The 20,896-nt window shown below is 45.4% G+C and overlaps 1 protein-coding gene across 6 annotated transcripts in view; it reads right to left on the reverse strand.

The window, feature by feature from the left end:
• The window catches only part of NSD2 (nuclear receptor binding SET domain protein 2), a 112,749-nt gene that overhangs the window by 51,324 nt on the left and 40,529 nt on the right, over positions 1-20,896 (reverse strand). For all 6 annotated transcript variants that reach the window (XM_011744853.3, XM_011744854.3, XM_071093921.1 and 3 more), the window contains exons 4-5: positions 12,452-12,618; positions 10,843-11,325 (exon numbers count right to left, since the gene is read on the reverse strand). In XM_011744853.3, the coding sequence (XP_011743155.1) occupies positions 10,843-11,325; positions 12,452-12,618 (650 nt within the window). The remainder of the gene's footprint in view (positions 1-10,842; positions 11,326-12,451; positions 12,619-20,896) is intronic.

The following is a 20,896-nucleotide window of genomic DNA, read 5'->3' on the forward strand; positions in this document are numbered from 1 at the left end:
CCTGCGTATGCCTACTCCTGCCACATCCCTCCCAACCCAGCAGGCCCTGCCCTGATTGCTGCCATGACCCACTCCATGAGCCCACCCATGCCCAACTCTTCAAGCTCCAAGGGCCTCAGCTCTTCAACCAGCGAAAATTTCTGCACAGGGCTTCGGATCCACAGCACACCTGCCTCTCATCTCCTCAAACACAGCACATTCCTTCATAGGCCTGCTGCCCTTCCACCCACCTCTGCCCCTAGCACCCCATCACCCACCATGACTCCAGAGCCCCCAGTTAGGATGAGTCGTAACAGTGTCCTTTACTGCTTCATCAAAGCAGAGTCACAAGCACCCTGCAGTCACCCCGCCTCACAAGACGGCCACCACAGACAGCTTCTGTAGGGAAGCCAGGAAAGTATCATCATCATTTTAGGTTAACAGAGCAATGACTCCTCATTAAAGTCTCCCAGCTTCACAATGAAACCGTATGGTATGATGGTTACGAGTTCTGAAAACATAAAAGTGCACACTCACACACACAATTAGGGTCAGGTCCCAATTCTACTTCCTGACTGCATCATCTCACTGAAACCTTACAACTTTAAGCTCCGGTTAGCCAGCTATAAAGCAGAGATAATTTATATCTACCTTATAAGGTCATTCTGAGGAGTACTAAATATACTTTTGTACAGTAACATACTGGCAAGTATCTGACATGTGGTAAGCACTCAATAGTCACCACTTCATTATTCTTTTTTTTTTTTTTTGAGACAGAGTCTGGCTCTGCCGCCCAGGCTGGAGTGCAGTGACCGGATCTCAGCTCACTGCAAGCTCCGCCTCCCGGGTTCACGCCATTCTCCTGCCTCAGCCTCCCGAGTAGTTGGGACTACAGGCGCCCGCCACTGCGCCCGGCTAGTTTTTTTTTGTATTTTTTAGCAGAGACGGGGTTTCACCGTGTTAGCCAGGATGGTCTCGATCTCCTGACCTCGTGATCCGCCCGTCTCGGCCTCCCAAAGTGCTGGGATTACAGGCTTGAGCCACCACGCCCGGCCCATTATTCTTAACATATCAAAAACAAGCTGGACACAGTGGCTCATGCCTATAATCCCAACATTTTGGGAGGCCTAAGTGGGAAGATCACTTGAGGCCAGGAGTTTGAGACCAGCCTAGGCAACAGAGCAAGGTCATGTTAAAAAAAAAAAAAAAAAATTATTTTTAAATTGGCTGGGTATGGTGGCAAGTGCCTATAGTCACAGCTACTTGGGAAGCGGAGGTGGAAGCATCACTGCAGCCTAGGAGTTCAGGGCTGCAGTGACCTACGATTGTGCCACTGCATTCCAGCCTGGGAAACAGAGTAAGATTCTGTCTCAAAAATAAATAAAAATTTAAAACATACCAAAAAACATGGAAAACCAAATTTCCACAATCCCACAGCTGACTAAAACATTGCCAATATAATTGGAGACTCTACAAATCACAGTCTTCAGATCACATTCCCCTCCTTCATCCTTCATCCCACCTGCTCCCTACACGTCTTTTTTTTTTTTTTTTTTTTTTTTTTTTTTTTTTTTTTTTTTTTGAGACGGAGTCTCGCTCTGTAGCCCAGGCTGGAGTGCAGGGGCCGGATCTCAGCTCACTGCAAGCTCCGCCTCCCGGGTTCACGCCATTCTCCGGCCTCAGCCTCCCGAGTAGCTGGGACTACAGGCGCTGCCACCTCGCCCGGCTATTTTTTGTATTTCTTAGTAGAGACGGGGTTTCACCGTGTTAGCCAGGATGGTCTCGATCTCCTGACCTCGTGATCCGCCCATCTCGGCCTCCCAAAGTGCTGGAATTACAGGCTTGAGCCACCGCGCCCGGCCTTTTTTTTTTTTTTTTTAAAGACAGAGTCTCACTGTGGCCCAGATTGGAGTACAATGACGTGATCTCAGCTCACTGCAACCTCTGCCTCCTGGGTTCAAGTGATTCTCCCACCTTAGCCTCCTGAGTAGCTGGGATTATAGGCATGTGCCACCACACCTGGCTAATTTTTGTATTTTTAGTAGAGACAGGGGTTTCACCATGTGGGCCAGGCTGGTCTTGAACTCCTGACCTCAAGTGATCTGACCGCCATGGCCTCCCAAAGTGCTGGGATTACAGGCATGAGGCACTGCACTGTGCTCCCCCCAACATTTTTTAGAGTTTCCTTTTGCTTTCAGGCTTCAGTGAAGAATGTTTAGGTATCCATCCTCCAAGACAACCCCCCACCCCTCCGTAAGCCCTGCCTCCTGGAACTCAAGCCCCCACTACTGCTTACAGCGTAATCAATATCACAGTGCAGAAATGGTTGCATATGACTCCAAGTGTAGAGCATAAAAGATATCCACCTTGCTCTTTTTTGGATCACTTGCTCTGGAGAAAGCCAGCCCCCATCAAGTTGTGAGGACACGCCAGCAGCCCTATGGAGAGGGCCACACGGTGAAGAACCGAGGCCTCCTGCCAGCAGCATGAGTGAGGGAAGGTACCCTGGAAGCGGACCCTCCAGCATCAGTCAAGCCTTAGGATGATGTAGCCCCAGGTAACATCTTAATGCAACTTCAAGAGACCCTGAGGCAGAACCACTAAGCTAAGCGGTTGCCAAATTCCTGGCCCACAGAAACTGAGACAATAAATGCACGCTGTTGTTTTAAGCCACTAAATTTTGAGGTAACTTGTTATGCAACAATAGATAGAACTAATACCAAGGCATGTACAAAGAACTGAGACATAAAGCACTGGTTCCACTCCAATGGATGTATAAAAACTAGGACCAGGAAAGGTAGAAAAGGCTTTAAAAATTAAAAACTCAGGCTGGTGCAGTGGCTCACGCCTGTAATCCCAGCCCTTATGAAGGCCGAGGTGGGCAGATCACCTGAGGTCAGGCGTTTGAGACCAGCCTAGCCAACATGGTGAAACCCCGTCTCTACTAAAAATACAACAATTAGCTGGGTGTGGTGGCGCATGCCAGTAGTCCCAGCTACTAGGGGGGCTGACGGGAGGATCGCTTGAACCTGGAAGGCGGAGGTTGCAGTGAGCTGTGATTGCGCCACTGCAATCCAGCCTGGGCAACAGAGTGAGACCCTGTCTCAAAAATTAAAAAAAAAAAAAAAATTAAAAATTCAAGCCAAACCAGGCACAGTGGCTCACACCCGTAATCCCAGCACTTTGGGAGGCCAAGGCGGGCAGATCATGAGGTTAGGAGTTTGAGACCAGCCTGGCCAACATGGTGAAACCCTGTCTCTACTAAAAATACAAAAATTAGCTGGGCGTGGTGGCAGGCACCTGTAATCCCAGCTACTTCGGAGGCTAAGGCAAGAGAATTGTTTGAACCTGGGAGGCGGAGGGTGCAGTAAGCTGAGATCATGCCACTGCACTCCAGCCTGACGACATTACAAGACTACGTCTCAAAAGAAAAAAATCAGGCGAAAAAGGCCTGCTAGTGAAAATGCTGCTTATACTGGAGCCAGCCAGGAACACTGGCTCATGCCTGTAATCCCAGCACTGTGGGAGGCTGAGGTAGGAGGATCACTTCAGGTTGAGGCCAGGAGTTCGAGTCCAGATTGGGCAACATAGCGAGACCTCATCCCTATAAAAAATAGAAGTTAGCCAGGCGTGGTGGCACATGGCTCTAGTCCCAGCTACTAGGGTGGCTGAGGTGGGAAAATCACTTGAGCCTAGGGAGGTCAAGGCTGTGGCGAGCCATGATTGCTCCACTGCACTCCAGCCTGGGCGACAGAGTAAGACCCTGTCTCAAAAACAAAAACAAAAAATCTTTATATATATGTAAAGAAGTACATTTCTTCACTAGTAGGGAGAAACAAAGCTAGAAAGTGACCTCTAGGCTGGGTGCAGTGGCTCACACCTGTAATCCCAGGACTTTGGGAGGCCAAGGCGGGTGGATCACCTGAGGTCAGGAGTTCAAGACCAGCCTGGCCAACATAGTGAAACCCCATCTCTACTAAAAATACGAAAATTAGCCGGACGTGGTGGCGTGTGCCTATGGTCCCAGCAACTCAGGAGGCTGAGACAGGAGAATCGCTTGAACCCGGGAGGAGGAGGTTGTAGCGGGCCAAGGTGGCTCCTTCGCACTCCAGCCTAGGCGACAAAGCAAAACTCCATCTCAAAAAAAAAAAAAAGAAAAAGAAAATGACTTCTAAAGAGTCAGCAAGTAGCAACAAAAAGTCCTGAAGTCAGCCTTCCATCTAGGGACCCCAGAAAAGGAAGGTCCAGGAAACAGCAGGGAAGCTCCACCTGACTCTGTATCTCAAGGGATGGCCCCTGGTTAACTGACAACCCAACAAAAACCATCCTTGTGTGCACCAGCGCTCCCAAAAAAGAAAAAACAATGTAGAAAGACCTAGGCTACAGATGGAAGCAGGGAGGAGCTTCCTCAAGTTTAGAATTGCTTATTACAGAACAGTTATAAAGAGCATCCTAATAGTCACTGCTTTTCTAATAGAAAATTCCTCAAAACCACCCAGCCAGAGTCCAGTGGAGGGAAGGGAGGCCCCACGGGCCTTCCATCAGTGACCAGGGGTGGGCAGGGCAGTGCTGGACATTAACACAGAGCTCCATTTTTTGTAGTTTTTGCTTTGACAGGGTCTCGCTCTGTCATCCAAACTGGGGTGCAGTGGCACAATGATGGCTCACTGCAGCCTTGACCTTCCAGGCTCAAGTGGTCCTCCTGCCTGGGCCTCCTGAGTATCTGAGACTACAGGTGTGCACCATCATGCCCCGTTAATTTTCTTGTTTTTTTTGTAGAGATGGGAGTCTCACTGTATTGCCCAGGCTGTTCTCGAACTACCAACCTCAAGCAGCCTGCCGTCCTCGGCCTCCCAAGGTGCTGGAATTACAGGTGCGAGCCACTGCACCCTGCTCAGAACTCAACTTTAACTGTACACCTTCAGTTTGGTTTTATATTACTTTTAGTACAGTGCCAATCCAGACTTTCGTTTTTGGCACATTTCTTAGCACTAGAAGGACCACCTGAGATCAACTTGGGTCCCAAAAAGCCAATAAGGTGGTCTTTGGACAGTGGCTTTCTCAGGTACCCACTTTTTTTCACAATTCCAAACTAGTGAACAGGTTGTGGAGACACAGCCGAGCAACATGCCAGAGTGGCTGACGGGGTGGTTCCCACCCGACACAGCCTCAGGGCCCAAGAACATACAGCATCTCACCAACCCTGTGCAGGCCTAGCTGTCAAACACTGAGGTGTCCATTCAGAGCTTGCCACTGCACCCTCCCCCAACATGCCTGAAACGGTGGCTGTCCACACATTGCTGAGTGCTTTATACCATTTTATTTTAGTTTAGTTTTGGTAGAGATAAGATCTTGCTATGTTGTCCAGGCTGGTCTCAAACTCCTGGCCTCAAGTGATCCTCCCACCTTGCACCTGGCCTGCTTTGTATCATTTTATATCCAACAATGACCACAGTTACTCCACGAGGTGTTAATGGCTCCTCCCTGGGTAGACCTCTTGGCTCCTGGAGAGAGGCAAACACCTTCACAGCTGCCCACTTACACTTTTTGGATGGACGCAGAGAAAGAGATAGGTTAAACTCAATTATGGGTATGTGGCCCTTTTCAAACTTTACACAAGTGATAGAATGTGCATACCCTTCAGCAATTTGTTTCTTCTTTGACATCCAATGAGTTCACTTTAACTGATGTGTAGTTACACCGTAGGAACACACCATAGTCTGTCACTCGGTAACTTTTTGGTTTTGGACACTGTGGTCTCTCTTTGGGTGCAAGGGCAAAATTACTCTAGGGTAAATAGGAGTAAAACTGTACGAGAAAAAAAGCACATCTTCAATTTCACTAGATATTGCCAAATTTCTCTCAAAACAGGTGTAATAAATGATGTTTCACCAGCATTGTACGAGGAGTCCCACTCTTCTCTGTTCCCACTGTTGCTCATCTTCTCAATACCCGGCTGTTCTGAATTTGATGACTGCTCACCTGATGACTGAGAAGGACCACCCCACCAGGATCATAACATACAGCTCCCTGGGCACGGCCACAGTGAAGCAGCATCTCTTGATGCACTTACTGGCTCTCCAAGAAATTTGCCCTTCTCCTTCCGAATTGTTTCGGCTCCTTACAGAATTTGTCCTTTCACTGTGTTCATGGTGTCCTTGACACATAAGAATTTTTTCTTTTTCTGAGCCAGGGTCTCTGTCACCCAGGCTGAAGTGGTGCAGTGGCTCAAGCAATCCTCCTGCTTTAGTCTCCCAAAGTACTGGGAGTACAGGTGTGAGCCACCATGCCTGGCCTAGATTTTCATGTTTACACAGTTCCTTTATGGCCTGTTATCAGTTTGGCTTGTTTAAGAAATCCTTCCCTCTCCCATGGTGACAAAGCTCCTCTCCCATGCTGGCCAAGTTCATAAACCACCAGTGGTCCAAGCACCATGTCCAGTGCAGACATCCCACCCAGCTGGTCTGCAGCCCTTTCCCATCCATGTCCACATGCTCAGGAGCCTGTTGTGGGCCCCATCTTGGACCATATGACTGCCCTGCGTGAATACTGCTATTTTGTTTTTTATGAGACAGAGTCTTGCTCTGTCACTCAGGCTGGAGTACAATGGCACAATCCCAGTTCACCGCAACCTCTGCCTATCAGGTTCAAGCAATTCTCCTGCCTCAGCCTCCCGAGTAGCTGGGATTACAGGCACCTGCCACCACACCCAATTAATTTTTATATTTTTAGTAGAGACGGGGTTTCATCATGTTGGCCAGGCTGGTCTCGAACTCCTGACCTCCGGTGATGTGCACGCCTCAGCCTCCCAAAGTGCTGGGATTACAGGTGTAAGCCACTGCACCTAGCCAAATACTGTTATTTTAAATAACAGAACTTCTTATCTGGTAGAGCAAGTCCTTAGGCCAAGCCTCTCTTCAAATGTGACCACATGAGCATCCACTTACAAAGGGCAAAGAAATTCCTGTTAGAAGTTTTATTAGAATTATACTGAATTTATAGATTGTTAAAGGGAGAATTGACAACTTCAGAAGCTTGAATCTTCCCATATATAAATATATCTTTATTGGGGTCTGCTAAAATATGTTATTTTTCTCTAAAATTACATGCATATTTCATAATACTGATTCCACAGTACCTGACATTTTTGTTTCTATTATCAATAGTATCTTTTTTAACATTACATTTCCTCTTTGATGCTGCACTTGTATGTTAATTTTATATCCACCAATTTTGGTGAACTCTATTAATTCTAAAAGATTTCCTGTACATTCTCTTGAGTTTTCTACATAGACTTCTGTAAACAACAGCAGCTTTATTCCTTTATAATATTGGCTAGCATTTTCTTAGAGACGAAGACTCGTTCTATTGTCCAGGCTGCAGTGCAGTAGCGTGATCTCAGCTCACTGCAACCTCTGCCTCCACGTTCCAGCAATTCTCCTGCCTCGGCCTCCTGATTAGTTGGGATTACAGGCGCGCATCACCACACCTGGCTAATTATTTTTTATTTCTAGTAGAGACGGGGTTTCACCATGTTGGCCAGGCTGGTCTTGAACTTCTGACCTCAAGTAATCTGCCCACCTCGGCCTCCAAAGTGTTGGGATTACAGGCGTAAGCCACCGTGCCCGGCCTAATATTGGCTAGTATTTTCAGTACAATGTTTATTAAATGGTGAAAAATTGTTTCCTCATTCTTCTTTTTTTTTTTTTTTTTTTTTTTTTGAGACAGAGTCTTACTGTGTCGCCCAGGCTGGAGTGCAGTGGCATGATTTGGGCTCACTGCAACCTCCACCTCCCAGGTTCAACCGATTCTCCTTTCTGAATCTCTTGAGTAGCTGGGATTACAGGCACTGGCCACCACACCTGGCAAAATTTTGTATTTTTAGTAGAGATGGGGTTTCACCACGTTGGCCATGCTGGTCTCGAACTCCTGACCTTCACTGATCCACCCATCTCGGCCTCCTGAAATGCTAGGATTACAGGTGTGAGCCATTGTACCTGGCTCTCGTTCATGACTTTAAAGAGAATGCTTTTTTTTTTCTTTGAGACAGAGTCTTGCTCTGTCGCCAGGCTGGAGTGCAGTGGCACGATCTTGGCTCACTGCAACCTCCACCTCTTGGGTTCAAACGATTCTCCTGTCTCAGCCTCCCAAGTAGCTGGAACTACAGGTGCCCGCCACCACACCCAGCTTATTTTTTATAATTTTGGTAGAGATGGGGTTTCACCATGTTGTCCAGGCTGTTCTTGAATTCCTGACCTCAGGTGATCGACCCACCTCAGCCTCCCAAAGTGCTGGGATTACAGGCATGAGCCACCATGTCTGGCCTAAAGAGAATGCTTCTAAAGTTTCATCAGTAATATCCTCGATGAAAGTTTCCGATACATATCCTTCAACAGATTTAGGAAGTTCCCTTTTATTCCTGGTTTACTAACCTTTTATCAATAAGCAGTAATTTTTTTGTTTAAGACAGGGTCTCACTCTGTGGCCCAGACTAGAGTGCACTGGCATGATCATGGTTCACCACAGCCTTAAACATCTGGACTCAAGCTCTTGCCTCAACCTCCCAAGTACCTGGGACTACACGTACATGCCATCATACCTGCCTAATTTTAAAAAAAATTTTTTTTAGAGACAGGGTTTCATGTTGCCCAGGCTGGTCTCAAACTCCTGGGCTCAAGCAATCCTCCTACCTCACCCTCCCAAAGTGCTGGGATTACAGGTGTGAGCCGCCACACTCAGCCTTTCTTTTCTTTTTATGAGACAGTCTCTCACTCTGTCACCTAAGCTGGAAAGCTGTGGCACAATCACAGCTCACTGTAACCTCAAAACTCCTGGGCTCAAGCAATCCTCCCACCTCAGCCTCTCCCAAGGAGAAAAAGCAATGAACTTTAACACATGCACCAAAATATCACATATACCCCATAATATGGGGTGTTTACTTAATAAAAAAAGCAATGAATTTTATCAAATGCCTTTTCTCCCTCTATGGAGATGAGCATTACACAGTAAGTCACAATAATAGCTTTCTAACATCAGACCACCCTTGCATTCCTGAGAAAAGCCCTATGGATTACCCAGGCTGGAGTGTAGTAGCATGATTTCAGCTCACTATGGCCTCTGCCTCCCAATTCAAGTGATTCTCCTGCCTCAGCCTCCTGAGTAGCTGAGATTACAGGCACACACCACCATGCCCAGCTAATTTTTGTATTTTTAGTACAGACAGGGTTTTACCATGTTGGCCAGGCTGGCCTCAACCCCTAACCTCAGGTGATCAGCCCACCTTGGCCTCCCAATGTGCTGGGATTACAGGCGTGAGCCACCGCGCCCAGCCATGGATTACTCTTGAAGATATCACTCAAATGACTTTCTCTGGCAGAATTTCCAGATCCCATAGAGGGACAAAAAAATCATGTCCAGTAGATTTCTTAGAATACCCACAGTCACCCATTTATGCATCTCTGCCTGAATTCCTCATGGCTCCTTATTGTGCCATGCTGCCTGCCACAAAATACATGCTGGTTAAAGATTCATGGAAATCTTTCTGAAGACAGACTTTTTTTTTGAGACGGAGTCTCACTCTGTCGCCAGGCTGGAGTGTAGTGGTGCGATCTTGGCTCACTGCAACCTCCGACTCCCTGGTTCAAGCAATTTTCCTGCCTCAGCCTCCTGAGTAGCTGGGATTATAGGCATGCACCACCACGCCCAGCTAATTTTTTTTGTATTTTTAGTAGAAACGGGGTTTCACCATGTTGGCCAGGATGGTCTCGAACTCCTGACCTTGTGATCTGCCCAGTTTAGCTTCCCAAAGTGTTGGGATTACAGGTGTGAGCCACCGCGCCTGGCCGACACTATTGTTTTTGATACCTTTAATCACCACATAGACTTAAGACTGCTGAATGGAAAATTCCTATGGAAGTAAATTTAAAATGAACACTTAAAAAAAGCCTTTTAAGCACTAGACTATGACCCACTCCAAGTAACATAACCAAAAGTTGGAAGTGGGGAACCCAACTCCTTCAGTTCTCACAGCCTTTATTATGTACTAACAGACTGTTTATTTTATGTAAACAATTAAGAAAATTATATAAATGTCTTAATCACATTGCTACCCTTTTAAATGTCAGGGAAATAAATCAACACCCTCAGTGCCAGTGAATACAATGAGCTTTATAGATGAGCACATCCTGCACTGGAAGCTTCAGAACAGACTGCTGGAGAAAATGCTAACCTAGAGTCACACATTAAGGACATGGCCACACACTTCAAGCAAAGCGCAGCCTGATGAGACCCACTTCCCTCTGTGCCAGTTTTTTTTTTATTTTTTGAGACACAGTGTCGCTCTGTTGTCACCCAGGCTAGAGTGCAGTGATGCCATCACGACTCACTGCAAACCCCGCCTTCAGGACTCAAGGGATCCTCCTGCCTCCAAGACAAGGGATTCTCCTGCCTCAGTCTCCCAAGCAGCTAGGACTACAGGCATGTGCCACCATGCCCAGCTAATTTTTGTAGAGATGGGGTTTCACCATGTTGCCCAGGCTGGTCTCAAACTCCTGGGCTGAAGTAATCCTCCCGCCTTGGCCTCTCAAAGTACTGAGATTATGAGCCACTATGCCTGGCCTGTTCTCAGTATCTTCTTATCCACATTAGGAGGAATATTTTAGGAACCCAGAGTGCAAGTCAAGTATCTTTTCCCTCAAGGGTCAGAATGGCTGTTCACTAATAATATTTACTTATTAGATCTAAAATCTATGCAAGACTCACGCTAGATTCTCCTGATAATGCTGAGAAACAGATGATTCTGCACTGAAGGGATGTTCCCCAAATTCTGAAACTTGCTAGCATGAAACACAACTTAGTACTGACCTCATCCCTGTGTTTTTGACAGAAGACCAAAAACTGGGATGCTGCATCTCCCTTCCTGCTTCGTGGCGTAGAGGCTGTGGTCTTCTTCCTCCCAGGAGGAGACGCGACTCCTCTTCTGGGGTCAGCCTCTGCCGTCTTTTGAGGAGTACTCTTCACTACATCGGGGTCACTCTCCAGGGTCTCTGCAGAGCTACACAGTTTGGCCCTCCGCCTTCTCTTCATGGGAACGCCCTCTTCTCTCGCAGACTTGGGGTTTTCAGCAGCTTCTTCACCGACTCCTGAGGACTCTGCCATTTCTCCGAAAGACTCTGCAGCAATGCCAGCCTCCTTGGCTACTTGAGGGTTGAGGTGAAGCTGGTCCCCCACGTATAGAAAGGTGAACTTGGCTTTCCGCTCCTCCACTGACATGCTTGCAGCTTCTTCTGCTTGAACAATGCCCATTTCCCACTGGGCCCTCAATTTCCCTGAAATAGGTTTCAATAGCTGGGGGGGGGGAAAAAAGAGACACTATAAGTTTCATTACACAAACATAAAAGTTAACTACTTTTGCTAGGCACATGATTCATGCCTATAATCCCAGCACTTACGGATGTCGAGGCAGATGGATCACTTGAGGCCAGGAGTTTAAGACCAGCCTGGCCAACATGGCAAAACCCCGTCTCTACTAAAATACAAAAGATAAGCCAGGCATGGTAGTGCGTGCCTGTGGTCCCAGCTACTAGGGAGGCTGAGACACGAGAATCACTTGAACTGGGAGGCGGTAGATGCAGTAAGCCCAGACCATGCCACTGTACTCTAGCCTGGGGCGACAGAGCAAGACCCTGTCTCAAAAAAAAAAAAAAAAAAAAAAAGAATACTTTTACATTTTCACATAATTTTAGAAACAAAAAACTTGACCAGTGTGGTGGCTCCTGCCTATAATCCCAGCACCTGCAGAGGCCGAGGCAGACGCATCACCTGAGGTCAGGAGTTCAAGACCAGTCTAGCCAACCTGGTGAAACCCTGTCTCTACTAAAAATACAAAAATTAGCCAGGTGTGGTGGCAGGCACCTGTAATTCCAGCTACTTGGGAGGCTGAGGCAGAAGAATTGCTTGAACCCGGCGGGGCAGAGGATGCAGTGAGCCGAGATCATGCCACTGCACTCCAGCCTGGGTGATAAGAGTAAAAATCCATCTCAAAAAAATTTTTTTAAAAATAGAAATAAAAAACATATAAAAACCAATTTTAGAACTCAGCCCAACATAATACCTTTATTGTTTCTTTAAACCAGAAATCAATTCCTATCACATTACATTAATATAATCCCTCTCTATCTGTGTGTGTGTGTGTATATATATGTATGTGTGTGTGTATACATATAAAAATAAAAATTCTAAAGCAAGTTATCTCTGAGAGTCATCAAATGAGCAAAAAAAATAAGTTGTGTCTCTAAAAAAACTTTATCATATTGTAACATAGCATTCTTGGGCAAAAGTCAGCAATGAAAGAGATTGTTAAGCCATTACAATATTTCGAGCAAGTAAGTATAAGTTCGAAACAAAATAAGTTAACTTAAAGAATAAAAATTAAATTTCTGGTTTAAAAGTAGACTGAAGGGTCATCTATCACCTTAATTTTCTCAGCTTTCGTGGGTGCCTGCTTGGCACTTTCCTGGCATAATTTTTCAAACTGTCCTTCTCCTTCAAAAGCTACGAGGCTCTTCTCAAATATCCAAGCTCTTTCTGGGGCGTCACCAAAGAACTGTACGTGATACTGGCGTGCACTCTTTTTCTGACCTAGTTTTTAAAATAAAATGTTAGAAAATGAAAGTTAGTTCTGGGATGAAATTAGTCAAATCTACTGCTGTTTTGCAGTTGTTTTCCTTGGTGTTGTCTGAGCCTGTTAACGTCAAAATAAGTTCTATACTTATCCCTACCATGCCACATGCCAAAGAGGGAAACTAACTTACAAGAGACTCAGATAAGGTTCAAAAATTGACTTGGAAAGAAAGCCAACCAGGCCAGGCGCGGTCCCTCAAGCCTGTAATCCCAACACTTTGGGAGGTTGAGGCGGGGAGATTGTTTGAGCTCAGGAGTTTGAGACCAGCCTGGGCAACATGGCAGAACCCCGTCTCTACGAAAAATGCAAAAATTAGCCGGGTGTGGTGGTGTGTACCTGTAGGACCAGCTACTCGGGAGGCTGACATGGGAGGATGGCGTGAGCCTGGGAGGCAGATGTTGCAGTGAGCCAAGATTGTACCACTGCTCTCCAGCCTGGGTGACAGAGCCAGACCCTGTCTCAAAAACAAAAAAAAAGAAGAAAAAAGCTAGCTAGCTGACTAGCTAAATACACTCCTTTATTCCCTCTTAGAAAGATACTAAATAAGACAAGAAGACATCTGCAAGAAAAGAGTGACAGCGGCAGTGAAGGAGGCAGTATACTGGCATCACACGACCTGGGTTCAAATACCAGCCCTGCTACCTAACAGCTAGCTACCCCGCTGTCTCACAGTGCTAGGAGGGCAGGAGCATCAGTGGCCTCAGAGAGCAGCTCAGACCAGAGAGTAACCCCACAGATGCCCACTACTCTTACTCTTAGCTGAGAGGAAGAAGCCATGTCCCACAATGCAGCCAGGGGGAACTGGATGAGGAAAGAAAGAGACAGGCCCAAAATCCAAGAGAGGAGGTACCAGATTCCACTGAAGTCAAATGAGAAGGTGAATACAGGTAAGCAGGTTAAAAGGTCAGATCTCTGTGCCAGGTGAGAAGAGGGAGGGGATCTCCCTGGGGCAGTGAGGTGGGGAGGGTGGCGGTTACCACTCCCTGTCCCCTCATGCAGAACTGGCCCCGAGGAATCAAAGGATACTTCCTGAAGACCTGAAGTGCTCCAGAGGAAAAACCTCTCCAGTGAGTCTTTTGGAGATTCCCCTAATTAAGTGGCCAATGGCCAATGAGACCCTCTAACGCAAAGGAGGGTGGGATAACCAAGCCTCTCCACCCATGGGTGCAGGCAGCTCTAAGTGTTGTGCTCTTAAACACAAGCCTAGCACCAAGGAACCCCTGGACCCAGGGAAGCATCCAGTATGAACGAATCCAAAACACACAGAAATGAATGGCCCTCTGCAGGGCCACAGACACAAGACAAGGGAAGAGAAGACACCCAATAGAGAAACCCCGTGTGCTATGAAAAGAGAACACAGAAAAACAAAGAGGTATTTGAAATTCTAAAATACAACTATGAAAAAAAAATTCAACAAGAAAGCTTGGAAAATAAGAAATCTCCCAGAAAGAAGAAAAAAATTAAGATGAAAAATACCTATTTCCATAGCAACCTGTAAGATCAATCTAGAAGGTCGGATACCCAAATAATAGGCTTTCTGGAGAAACAGAGAAGCTCCAAGAATAAACCCAAAATCAAGTCCCCAACTAAAACAGCCCTAAATGTCCCAACATCCACAGCAGAGCACACCCTGCTGAAATTCAAGCCGCTTGGGGTTGGGCGAAAGGCCAGCCTCCAACTTAATGGAACAAGAAATAGAATAGCAAGGTATGTGAATAATAGCAAATTATGTGAAGAATGGCCAAAAACTCTGGATGCTATAAACAAATGGAGTAATACCTTCAAAATTCCTAGGGGAATTTCTTCTCAACATAAAATTCTATACCCAGTCAAACCATCAATCAAGTGTGAAGACAGAAAAGCAGCATATTCTGGGCCAGGCACAGTAGCTCACGCCTGTAATCCCAGCACTTTGGGGGGCTAAGGTGGGCGGATCACCTCAGATCAGGAGATCGAGACCAGCCTGGCCAACACGGTGAAACCCCGTCTCTACTAAAACACAAAAAATCAGCCAGGCATGGTGGTGTGTGCCTGTAGGCCCAGCTACTCGGGAGGCTGAGGTAAGAGAATCACTTGAAACCAGGAGGCAGAGATTGCAATGAGTCAAGATCACGCCACCGCACTCCAGCCTGGCAACAGAGCAAGGCTCCATCTCAAAAAAAAAAAAAAAAAAAAAAAAAAGTAGCATACTCTGAATTGCAAGGACTCAAATTTACTTCCCATACAAACTATCTTAAGATACGAAAAATAGACTCCAGGAAAAAAGGAAACTTAATCAAGAAAGAACACAGTATAGAACTGTAGGGACCAGCCCTACAGGGCCCATGGGTTTTTTCTCCTTGTGTGCAGAGACGAGATGATATAGAAATAAAGACATAAGACAAAGAGATAGAAGAAAAGACAGCTGGGCACAGGGGACGACTACCACCAAGATGCGGAGACCAGCAGTGGCCCTGAATGCCTGACTGCGCTGTTATTTATTGTATACAAGGCAAGAGGGCAGGGGAAGGAGTGTGAGTCATCTCCAATGATAGGTAAGGTCACACGAGTCATGTGTCCACCGGACAGGGAGCCCTTCCCTGTTTGGTAGCCGAGGCAGAGAGAGAGGGGGGACAGCTTACATCATTATTTCTTCTATGCATTTCAAAGACTTTAGTACTTTCACTAATTCTGCTTTGGCTCTCTAGAAGGTGGAGCAGGGTGTACAGAGCAGAACATGAAAGTGAAACAGGAGCATGATCGCTGAAGCACAGCATCACAGGGAGACGTTTAGGCCTCCAGATGGCTGCAGACAGGCTTGACTGATGTCAGGCCCTACACAAGAGGTGGTGGAGCAGAGTCTTCTCTAACACCCCCAGGGAAAAAGAGACTCCCTTTCCTGGTCTGCTAAGTAACAGGTGCCTTCCCAGGCACTGGCGTTACCGCTAGACCAAGGAGCCCTCTAGTGGCCCTGTCCGGGCGTGACAGAGGCTCACACTTGTCTTCTGGTCACTTCTCATCGTGTCCCTTCAACTCCTATCTCTGTATGGCCTGGTTTTTCCTAGGTTATAATTGTAGAACAGAGATTATTATAACATTGGCATTGGAATAAAGAGTAATATAATACTACAAACTAATGATTGATAATATTCATACATAATCATGTCTATATTCTATATCTAATATAACTATTCTTATTTTAAGTATTTTCTTTATTAGACTGGAACAGCCTGTGCATTCAGTCTCTTGCCTCGGCACCTGGGTGGCTTGCCGCCCACACAGAACTACAGAAAACAATGTAAATAACTAGGGAAAGCAGCTTAAAGAAAGTCTAAGCTTACTGCAGTGCAAAAGGTTAAGAGTGCTAGCAAACCAGACTCAAGAAGAAAAAAGGAAGATTCTAGGAGAGAGCTCCAAGGGAAGAAAAGATGAGAGAAAAGAACTTTTTTACAAAGAAAGAAAATCTAAGTAAGGGAAGAGGGTTAAAAGATGAGTTCCAAGGAGCAGAAAGGGAAGATGAGACACAAACCCAGGTTTTCATTTTTTTTTTTTAAGGCGAAAAAATAACTACATAAATATATAAACAGGAGAAACTAACTTCATAATAAGGATGAGTTTTAAGGATGACGAGATGAATACTTTTAAAAAATTAAGGCTATATGGACAACATAGCACATGATTTCAAAAGAAAGGCAATAATTAACTCCAAGGAAAACAAAAGATTTTACAAAAAGGAAAATGCAATTACAGAACACAACTTGGTTTTTCACTGAATGATATTTACATAGTCAAAATTATGTAAACACTTATTTTTCATTTATTACAAATAGTGACTTAATTATACGGGGAGAATGGGGGGAAAGAAATAGAAAATGGCTAAAGAGCTCAATCTTCATTTTCCATGATAAAAAGTTAACAGAAAAATGTCTACATGAAAAAATCAAAGTATTAGAAGTAGAAGAAAATGTTGAAAGAGATAAAAATAATTACCTCTGGGGAGGAGAGAGGAAGGCAGGGGATGATTTTTCACTATTAATCTTTCAGTACAATTTGACTTGTTTTTAAGTGTTCAAACTTCTTTGATTTGAAAATACCTAAGATTCAAGGATATGTCAAGGGATTTGTGACTTCTTCCATTACTTTAAAACTTCGTAAGAACTTTTTCTTAGTAATGAAAATCAATACAGGTATGTTATAGCATTTTTATAATAAAGAAAACCTGTAACAGTACACACAATATAAAATTAACCCATGTTTATAAATAATGACACAGATCAATGCTCCTTGCATGTCAGGTGGGAAAAAAAGCAGAAGAGATTATTGCAATCAATCCCAAGTTTGTAAAATAAATGAGTGTAACATTCTGAAGTTCCTTCCTATCTAGAAATTTGATAACATAACCGAATTTTCTACTATTTTTGTGGGTTTCTTTAATCCACATGAACTATCTTTTGGTCCAAGTTAAGAGGTGAATATCTCATTGTTTTATTTTACCAATAATTAACTAGTTGTCCCAGCACTATGTATTAGTAATTCTCCCTTCCTATGCAATTTCTTTCCTTTTTTTTTTTTTTTTTTTTTTGAGATGGAGTCTCACTGTCGCCCAGGCTGGAGTGAATTAGTGCACTCTCGGATCACTGCAACCTCTGCCTCCTGGGCTCAAGCGACTCTCCTGCGTTAGCCTCCAGAGGAGGTGGGATTACAGGCGCCTGCGACCACACCTGGCTAATTTTTGTACTTTTAGCAGAAACAGGGTTTCATCATGTTGGCCAGGCTGGTCTCGAACTCCTGACCTCAAGTCATCCACCTGCCTCAGCCTCCCAAAGTGATGGGATTACAGACATGAGCCACTGCACCTGGCCCTCTTCCTATGCAAGTTCTGATGTTCATTAATCACCATCTATATAAAAATGCATGTCACTGACCTCCCCACCTACATCCTCTTCTAAAAGAACCTGGCTTCTATTAACAGTCCTGGTACCTAATTTTGTACTATGTTCCTTTTTTCCCCATCACAGCCCATTAGACTACAGGTAATCTGTGACTCTCTGGGCTCAACTAAGCCAGAGTTTCTCTCCAGATTTTGTGGAGCCTGTTAAGTTCCATGCATGCAAAATGAACCCCACCAAGAGACAACGCTGCCTCAGAGATAAAGCTCCAGGGAGGGAAGAGAAGCCATAAAGATGCAGACAAGGCCAGGTATCTGCAGAAGCCAAGAAGGAAGCACAGGAGCAAAGTCACAAGGACATGAGACCACAGAGCTCCCTGGGAAACAAAGGACAAGCATGACCATGCCTAAGTTTCCCAGTTCAGTCTCTGGAGGGCACTAGAGCCCCAAAATAGGTAAAGCAGAAACTGCCAGAACTACAAGTAGAAAAACAGCACATCCACAATCCCATGGGAAATTTTAACACACCTCTCAGCAACTAATAGAACAAGCAAGAAACAAATTAGTAAGAAGGTTATACCATCAAATAGCACAAGACATGAGAAAGTCAGATTACCTGCAATATTTTTAGAAAATGCTGGAAGTATTTTTTTCCTATATAAAGCAATGAGGGTTAATTCTTAACATTCCCTTCCATAACACAGAAAAAGTGACAACAAAAATCTCCACAACAGAAAATTACTTGATTCCAGACCACAGTTATCTAAAGAGAAAACCAGTGAGTGTGATATCTAAAACGTATAGTTATCTTCTGTTTCCAACTTAAAAGGTTGTGCCTCGACCAGCCTGGCCAATATGGTGAAACCCCGTCTCTAGCAAAAATACAAAATTAGCCGGGCGTGGTAACACACGCCTGTAGTACCAGCTACTCGGGAGGCTGAGGCAGGAGAATCACTTGAACCTGGGAGGTGGAGGTTGCAGTGAGCTGAGATTGTGCCACTGCACTCCATCCAGCCTGGGTGACAGAGCAAGACTTGGTCTCAAGAAAAGGTTGAGCCTCAAAGCTGCTAGCCCACCTAGGTGCCTGGTAGATAGTAGCTAACACAGGTTCTGCTGCTATAAATTACAAAAATGCTACTAAGACTTTCATTAACTTAAGATTTCCAAAGGAAATTTTTATTTCCAAAAGAATCTAGATTTAGCTGTAGCTTATGAGTTATGTTCATTTTTGCATGTATATTACACTTCAGTTTTCAAAACTTAAGTATATTACTAAGATACACTAAGATTCGGCCAGGCACGGTGGCTCACGCCTGTAATCCCAGCACTTTGGGAGGCCGAGGCGGGCGGATCACAAGGTCAGGAGATCGAGGCCATCCTGGCTAACATGGTGAAATCCCGTCTCTACTAAAAATATAAAAAATTAGCCAGGCGTGGTGGCGGGCGCCTGTAGTCCCAGCTACTCGGGAGGCTGAGGCAGGAGAATGGCGTGAACCCAGGAGGCGGAGCTTGCGTGAGCTGAGATCCAGCCACTGCACTCCAGCCTGGGTGACAGAACGGAACTCTGTCTCAAAAAAAAAAAAAAAAAAAAAATATATATATATATACACACACACACACACACACACACACACACACACACACACACACACACACAAAGATTCAAGCTGGTCCATAAATCCCACACATGATAAATAATTTTTTTTTAAATGGGGGCCGGGCATGGTGGCTCACGCCTGTAATTACAGCACTTTGGGAGGCCAAGTTGGGCAGATCACAAGGTCAGGAGTTTGAGACCAGCCTTGCCAACATGGTAAAACCTCAGCTCTACTAAAAATACAAGAATTAGCTGGGCATGGTGGTGTGCTCCTGTAATCCCAGCTACTCGGGAGGCTGAGACAGGAGAATCGCTTGAACACAGAAGTGGAGGCTGCAGTGAGCCGAGATCATACCACTGTACTCCAGTCTGGACAAGTGAGCAAGACTCCGTCTCCAGGAAAAAAAAAAACCAAAAAAACAGGATAGGAATAGAGGGTGGAAAAATACAAAAGTACCGGCTTCACAGGACCCATGCTCAGCCCACTCCATGGCAGATCTCTTCCTCACGTCCCTGCCCTTCCAAAACGACACTCACCATTCACTGTCTCACTCTCATCATGGGGTGCTGCAGGCCAAGTGTTGGAGAATCAAAAATGGACCCAAGAGCTCCACTTGGAGCAAGGGCTCAGCCCTGCTTGGAGACCTACTGCACACAGAGTTTCCCTTGCAAACTCTGTCTCCCAGAGCAATGAACACAACCAGCGACCAGACCTGGGCTCCTACATACCATTCTGTACTCAAAGAACCTAGGCCTTCTCTGAGAAATGGCTGATGCTAGGGTTGGGGGGAAAAAAGAAAACAGTACAAGATGAGCCTGGAACATCTTGTTCTACCAGAACATAAAGAGGCGCTCAGGGGTTGACAGGGACATGTCAAAGGCATACAGCTTAAAGGAACTTAATGGGACTCCCACTGGTCAAATTTGGGACAATGTGAGGATTCAAGAAAATAAGGACTAAAATACATAACTTATTTTTTTAAGGGGGAGCTCATTTTCACAGAAAAATGACAGCTAAAAGGTAGAAAGTGCAGTAATAGCCAGTTACCATTTATCAAGTCCATGATGAATCATCAAGGACTGCTAAAGCCATGGTTGTTGGGGACAGGTATGGTGGCTCACATTTGTAATCCCAACAATTTGGGAGGCCAAGGCAGGAGGAAGGTCACCTGAGCCCAGGAGTTTGAGCCTGGAGTGAGCTATGATTGTGCCACTGTACTCCAGCCTGGATGGAGAAACAGAGCCAAGACCCTATCTCAAAACAAAACAACAAAAAAAGCTACACTGTTGGGACAGACAAGCACAGTCCACAGGTCCCTCATTAGTGACAATGGGTACCTGTGCCTTTCCACAGAGAGCTCTGGTGGCCATCGCCTACCAGGAGTGGGTCAGTTGACACATAAGCTCCTCTTAATGTGGTCTGACTAGCACTCTGTCCTTCCCTCACTTCTCTTTGTTCTACTTACTTCCTTTGACTCCTTTTCTTTTTAAGATTATCTAAATCTCCTTTCAGCTGAAGGGTATCTACCCAGGCTTGACTCCTTCTGAACAGCTTTTCAAATGTACGTATCTTTTACACTCTAATGCCGTCACGAAAAAAAAAAAGTATATATCAGTCTTCTGAAGTAGGCTTGCTTGTGCCTCCTACTCTACATTCCACAATAATTTGTAGAGAAGCAGACTGCTGAGGTGAGGAAGGCCACTGCCCAGCCTAGGCTGGTGCAGGACACTCCCTTCTTCTGCAAACAGATCTTTAGTCAAGGGCCAAAGC

The sequence above is a fragment of the Macaca nemestrina genome, chromosome 3 (genome assembly GCF_043159975.1).
Source record: "Macaca nemestrina isolate mMacNem1 chromosome 3, mMacNem.hap1, whole genome shotgun sequence".
NCBI classification, from domain to species: Eukaryota; Metazoa; Chordata; class Mammalia; order Primates; family Cercopithecidae; genus Macaca; species Macaca nemestrina.